The sequence below is a fragment of the Trichogramma pretiosum genome, unplaced genomic scaffold (genome assembly GCF_000599845.2).
Source record: "Trichogramma pretiosum strain Unisexual culture from Peru unplaced genomic scaffold, Tpre_2.0 scaffold90, whole genome shotgun sequence".
NCBI classification, from domain to species: Eukaryota; Metazoa; Arthropoda; class Insecta; order Hymenoptera; family Trichogrammatidae; genus Trichogramma; species Trichogramma pretiosum.
The window spans coordinates 256,100-262,275 of record NW_019641031.1 but is presented as its reverse complement, the minus strand read 5'-3'; the positions used below and the strand labels follow the sequence as shown (position 1 = coordinate 262,275).

At 41.3% G+C, this 6,176-nt stretch overlaps 1 protein-coding gene across 1 annotated transcript; it reads left to right on the top strand.

The window, feature by feature from the left end:
- The first annotated feature begins 3,867 nt into the window (after positions 1-3,867).
- Positions 3,868-4,765, top strand: LOC106657637 (general odorant-binding protein lush-like). Its single transcript, XM_014379241.2, has 6 exons — positions 3,868-4,007; positions 4,079-4,160; positions 4,239-4,327; positions 4,393-4,507; positions 4,585-4,655; positions 4,734-4,765. The coding sequence occupies exons 1-6, from the start codon at positions 3,942-3,944 to the stop codon at positions 4,752-4,754; spliced, it is 444 nt and encodes a 147-aa protein (XP_014234727.1). The 5' UTR covers positions 3,868-3,941; the 3' UTR covers positions 4,755-4,765.
- Positions 4,766-6,176: the final 1,411 nt, after the last annotated feature.

Genomic DNA, 6,176 nt, shown 5'->3' with positions numbered 1-6,176 from the left:
GGGGGGGGGAAAGGGCGCCGCGAGATTGAAAGTAGCGTCGAGTGTTATACGTGAATAATAATAAAATGTAAACGGGCCGCGCGATAAACGGTGAATGGCCCGGCGCGAGTCGCGCATTTTGCCAGCGCAGCACTGCCCCGGCCAGGCCGCGAGGCTAAGGAACTCGACGACGACGACATTGATCGATCGTCGAGCCGATATTTCGTTTGCTCGAATCGCGTATAGCGAAAACTTGGATTTTCATCGTTCGTCGTCACCAGCCATACGCGTTTTCAATTTCTCTAAATGCATGCAACTTTGTTCGATAACCTGCTTAATTTTTTTCCCCAATTATTTTGGACGGAACGAAATTCGAATTCGTTCGCCTTCTATGATTAATAATATACGCGCTCAATTATTGATGTATCGCGAATCGAGGCACGCTTCGCTTCGCTCGAATATATTAATATGCATCGTGACTCAGCCGAGCGTATGATTTTGCATTCGAAAACAAATATTATACGTATACGCATAGGTTCGTTTGAGTGATCAATAATAAAGCCCCCAATAACAATATAAATAAGCGTATCGTTTGATCGATTATATAATATAATAATCTCGTCCCGACCGATAAATATTCAATCCGCATGACTTTATTGTATATTCATCGATTATATTCTTGCGACTTGATTCACTTGAAATATTTTGCAGGCTGATAAGGTAAATCGTAGATTCAGCAGATTCCACCGCAAATCCATACGGTCGCTCGATACTCGAATTGAGTTGTAATAGCCGTAAAAAACTTTCCAAAATACTTAGAAAACCTGAATTCCATGCGGTCGATCCGTTGGAGGCGACCATTCGCCGATTCGAATCTCGGCTCACGATTCTCTGCATCTTAAACAATATTCTCGAGATAAATCGAGCGTTTTGTTTGTCGATCGGTTCGTTGCGTTAACAATTAGCGTTCTAAAAACGGCATAAACTGGTTTGAAATTCTTCCTGGGTATTAGGAAAATCGTTCGCGGGGCCGTTATGGCGTATAGAATTATATCGCTCATAGGTGGTCATTAGTTATGTATCGTTCGCGTCATACGGACTTCCTCGTTCGAGTGAAAAAAAAGCTGTACGTACGATCCAAAGTGGAAAGAATTAAAATCGTAGAATGGAGGTCATTCGCTCGCTTTCTGCAGTAGAATTTCTCAATTCGATCTCCGTCTCTCTCTCTCAAAACGACGCCTAAAAAAATTACTGCAGCTCTCGGTTACACACTCGTGCACGTGTGTGTGTGCGACACGATTTCACACATACACACACGTGTATTGGCTCTTTTTCCGGACTCTTGGCGAGTCAACGCGTCGAATTAACTTACTTTTCAAAGGTAATAGTGTGTCACCGATTTGCCCCGAGACCCGCGAAAATAAGAAATACTGGTACAGGTATAATACCGATGTATAGCGTGTCTGAAAAGAGAGCGAGCGAGCGAGCACAGGTGGGGGTAAACGAGGAAAAAAATTTGAAACTTTCGTCGCTGCGTCGAATTACACACAAATAAGCTGCTGCTGCTGTTGCTCCGCTAGTAATATAAAGAAGATGTCACCAATTGAATGGCCATATACGTTATTTCTCGTTGTTTTGCGCAGAAAAAAAATGACCGCAAAGGCGGCAAAAATGACGAATCACTCGGTCGAGAATATATAGCGCGATGTAAGCGGCAAAATAATGAGTATTGCTCATTGCGATCTCTACACGCGCAGCTGACAGATTCGGCCGATTTATAATTCATTTCGAGCGCGTACGCGGGATTTGTCATCGCGAAGGAAATTCGAACGATTGTCGGGCACACACTGTGCATTCGGAGCGCATTCTCCGCTTATGTAGTATATACTTGTATACGACTTGGCTCACCTTGGAATTTCTTGAGCGTGTCTCGTGAGTTGGCTCGCGCTGAACATACAGCAGCACACATTATACGTATAGGGCACCTGTGCTCTCGCGCACCGCACAGAGAGAGCGTCGACTTTTTAACGGTGTTTAGCGCGAGCTGCTGCTTACTACACATGTCGCGTCGTGTGTGTGTGTGTATGTCGGAATCTGCTGCTACTTTTTTAGAATTCGTGACAATGATTTTCTTCTTCTAATTGATATTCCGCAATCGCGTCATATTGCACGTCGAGTGAAATTTTTGCATCGCGAATCACAATTATTACGTTCGTTTGATGATTATTCAATGTATGTATATAATGCACGATGTTTGTCAAGGATTATTATTGGCGCTTAACGTATAACTCGGAAAGTTTATGTACACATTACCGCTTACGGTATTGCATTATAAATATAAATTTACGCTGATCGCCTGTAGGATGTAGACTCACACATGTGTATGCGGAACTGAAATGGCTTTTAAACGGAGTCAGTCGGCGCTGACTCGGTACCGCACACGAGGTCTGATGTAATCGACGCGATCGAAATCTTTCTAAAAAAAAAAAAAAACACGACTCGGATCTTACACGCGTTGAATCGGGTTTTTGCAAAAACCAAAAATACCACGGCATTGTTGCAAGAATCACATATAGTAATCTTTCGCCCGTAAAACATACTATAAAACAGCTTAAATCCACTGCTGTACGTTCGAATCGCAATTTAATTTTCCATTCTAAAGAGCTCAAAATCGAACTCTACACACCAGCTATAAACGAGAAGCGCCGCGCGTCAATCGAGATTGGCAATAAGGTGTATAAAAATTGACGATCTAATTCATACTCTGCGCTCTATAACTCGCAACGTACAGATAGCGTAGATGGAAAAAAGATTTGCTCAATCAGCCATGGATTATAGAGCGTGTAGAAACGTCTTCATGTTGCATTTATATCGAACTGAATCGACTGCGCATGGGAAGATGTTGCTTGTAGTAGCTCGCGCAGCACACACATATATATACGAGCAATTGCATCGCGCCGTATGTACTACACTATACTACTTGGCTTAGGAATGCTTCTCTCGCATCTACAGTGTATATATATAAGAATTCGCGGCCTTGTTTCCGCGAGCTAGCTTGGATGTTGCACAGCGGCAGCAGTTTGTTTTAAATCTCATCATGCTCTGGCATGTTATAAACACGTACTCAGCTAAAGCAGAGTAATGCGCGATTGCGCGATTTGCTTTTCTCGCAAAAAAAAAAAAAAAAAAACAGAAAAAAATATACATCTTATGGTTCTGTATTGTCTGAAGGTCGGCTACAAGTTGAGTATTTTTTTTTTAATCTATCGAGAGATGAACTTGCTTTGCTGTACATAAACTTCTTCCGCTAGTGTTGACGGTGGTTCATCAAATATGTATTAATTATTTACTTTACGCATAATTAGCATGTTTTTATAACGATAATAAAAATTTCTATTGAGTCACGCCATAGAGTGTTGAAATGCATTTTTTTCAATAGTGTTTGGATTAACGTTGAGCGATACATCTTATATGCTTCGGGCAGTGTTATGTAAGCTGCGTTTTTATATTAATCAGATCAATACGAACTAAAGCCACATATCTTGGTGCACCATCGAATACGAAGCTAGATCAGAAAATACGAGAAAGAAGCCTATACTTTTGTACACGGCTGTCGGAAAATTATTGTCAATTAGAACCTGTGCATTTGCACGTCCCAAACACGGCCAAAAACGTATACTTAAGCGGCGCGCGCGAACGGCGATTTTTTAAAAGCCACTGATGCTCAATTACACACGGATAATAGGTGCCAAGTGAGCCATTTGGATAGTGTCGCGCGCGCGCTATTACGAATGAATTTTGAAAAAAAATGAGCTAACTTCCTGAAGCCGTCTTCCAGGATATAAAAGCCAATGCCCGTATACTTTTGGCGCTGAAAATCAACGCGACCGCGTAGAAGAAAGCTCGACTTGTTTACGTGTGGAAGCTGCTAGCTTTGCTTGACTTTTCAACGCGGTCGTAAAATGAAACTCAAAGTTTCTGGATCGATAATTTTCATTTTATCGATCTACCTTTTGAATGTCCAGTGTGTAAGTATCAATCATTCAATTTTTTTTGCATTGATTTTTTCTAGCAATTGTTCTTTATAATTTTTATATAGGCAAAAATGAGCTTGGACGAGCTCAAAAAAATGGTCAAACCAATAAGTTCCACGTGCCAAAAGAAGAATAACGTACCACAAGGTAAGCACGCTTAATTATAGTTAAAAATTTGCGTCATACTAATCAAAAAAATATTGGGGGGATTATCCATTCCGACAGACCTTTTACTTGCATCGTACTCGGGAGTATTTGCTCGTGAAAAATCATTGATGTGTTATTACAGGTGCCTCGCGACCATGTTGAAACTGGTAAGTTAATGAATAATTGATATAATAAAAATAAACAATTTATTTGTAATATCGCTACGTTTCAGATGAATAAACAGGGACAGTTTGCCCTGGATAAAATGTTTACTCAAGTCGACTTGCTGGTGGTCGAAGAATTGGCGCCTAGAATCAAAGAAATCGCCAAAATATGCTTCGACTCGAGTTAGTATAATTTTCAACGTGACGTTTTTAAAAATCGATCGTACAAGTAAATTTATAAAATTATTCTTTTCGCGCAGCTCCGAAGATAGACGACCCTTGCGAGTACACGTACGATTTGGTCGTTTGCGCTTACAACATCGATAGTTCGGTGAGGATCGAATACTTTTTTAAAATTCCTCAACGCACGCCATACCATATTAATCCATCCACGTTTGAACTTTTTCAGTTGAGCGTTCTCAGTCGATAGGGAAAAAAGGGAAAAATAGCCAAGCGAACCGAGCGTTCAGCGAGTGATGCAGGAAATTTTTTCCCGCATAGTTATTATACAGCTGCAAGGAATTCTTTCCAAGAGCCAAATGAAAAATCGATGACAGTTTCTCAGTTGTTGCAGCGAGGATGCAGAGCCGAGTATTACTCTTTACTGATGATTAATTTATGATTTTGATATTGTATAAGCTTTATATTTGTTAAGGGTCGAAGTATAATAATTATATTATAAGTGAACGAGAGCAACTTTGTACATAATTCTCGAAATTAAAAAAATGTGTAAATAATTTCATCAGCGATGTTTATTTATGGATATAATCAACTAAAATCATTGTACTGTACAGGAACGAACGCGTCTAGTGAGATTTTTAGTTTTGCGCGTATACACACATAGCAGCATAAACAGACAAAATATGAACATTACTCGCGAGTATCCACACGAAGTTATATAGCTGCATCCGTCTGCGTGTGTGCAATATACGCGAATCTTGGCTGGATATAAGGCAGACGTTGCACTGTGCTTGCATGTACATACATATAGGAAGCGTACTGCATACTACACATCGTGCGGCGTGAGAGAGTCGGTGAATATACGCTACGTTCACACATACGTCGCGCAGAGCAGCAGCAGCAGCGGCAAGAGCAGCATAGTAAGCAAGAGTAAGCAAGCAACCGGTCTTTCTTTTTCACTCCCACTCGAGCGTATAGTATTATATATATTCGTTCTCGTAAACGCGTGCTATACGCCGCGCAGCTATTCCGCTGCTGCATTGCTTTCCTTTTCCTTCCTTCCATGGCGAGCGCGCGGCCAAAGCCCCTTTTCAGCTCTAGCCAGGCCGCAGCAGCATGACCTTCGCGCTTCATAAAGGGCTTGTTGTATACTCGCGCCGGAGCACAGCCCGTCTCGTTCGGCGAGGTGAATCACAACACATCGACTCATCGTCGCTTATATTCGAAAGTATGATTTGCATTTTTTCAATGAGAGCGAGACATTTCATCCACGCGTCTCAATGATATCGCGCCCAGCCGATCGTTTATTTATCGAGTGTACGACGTTTATCGATTCGGATCAATTTTTTTTATCGAGATAAGATTATAAAGACCAGACGGCTCGCGAGTTAAGCGTGCAATGTTAAAAAAATGCCGATCGATATGTATATGCAAGCAGATCTGTACGGAATCGGGGGATCTCCAAAATTAGCGCTACATCGCGCAATATACACGTGTACACAAAGCGTCAGCATCAAAACACGCCATTATCTTCACGAATTTCAGTGTGAAAATATTAGCCGTAGTGAAAAAAGTTTCAATTGGCTTTAATTAATCCGAGAACGTCACTATAGAAAGTATAACACGCATCATGCGGGTATATTGGTATCGCGTACCAAATACGTCAAGACGG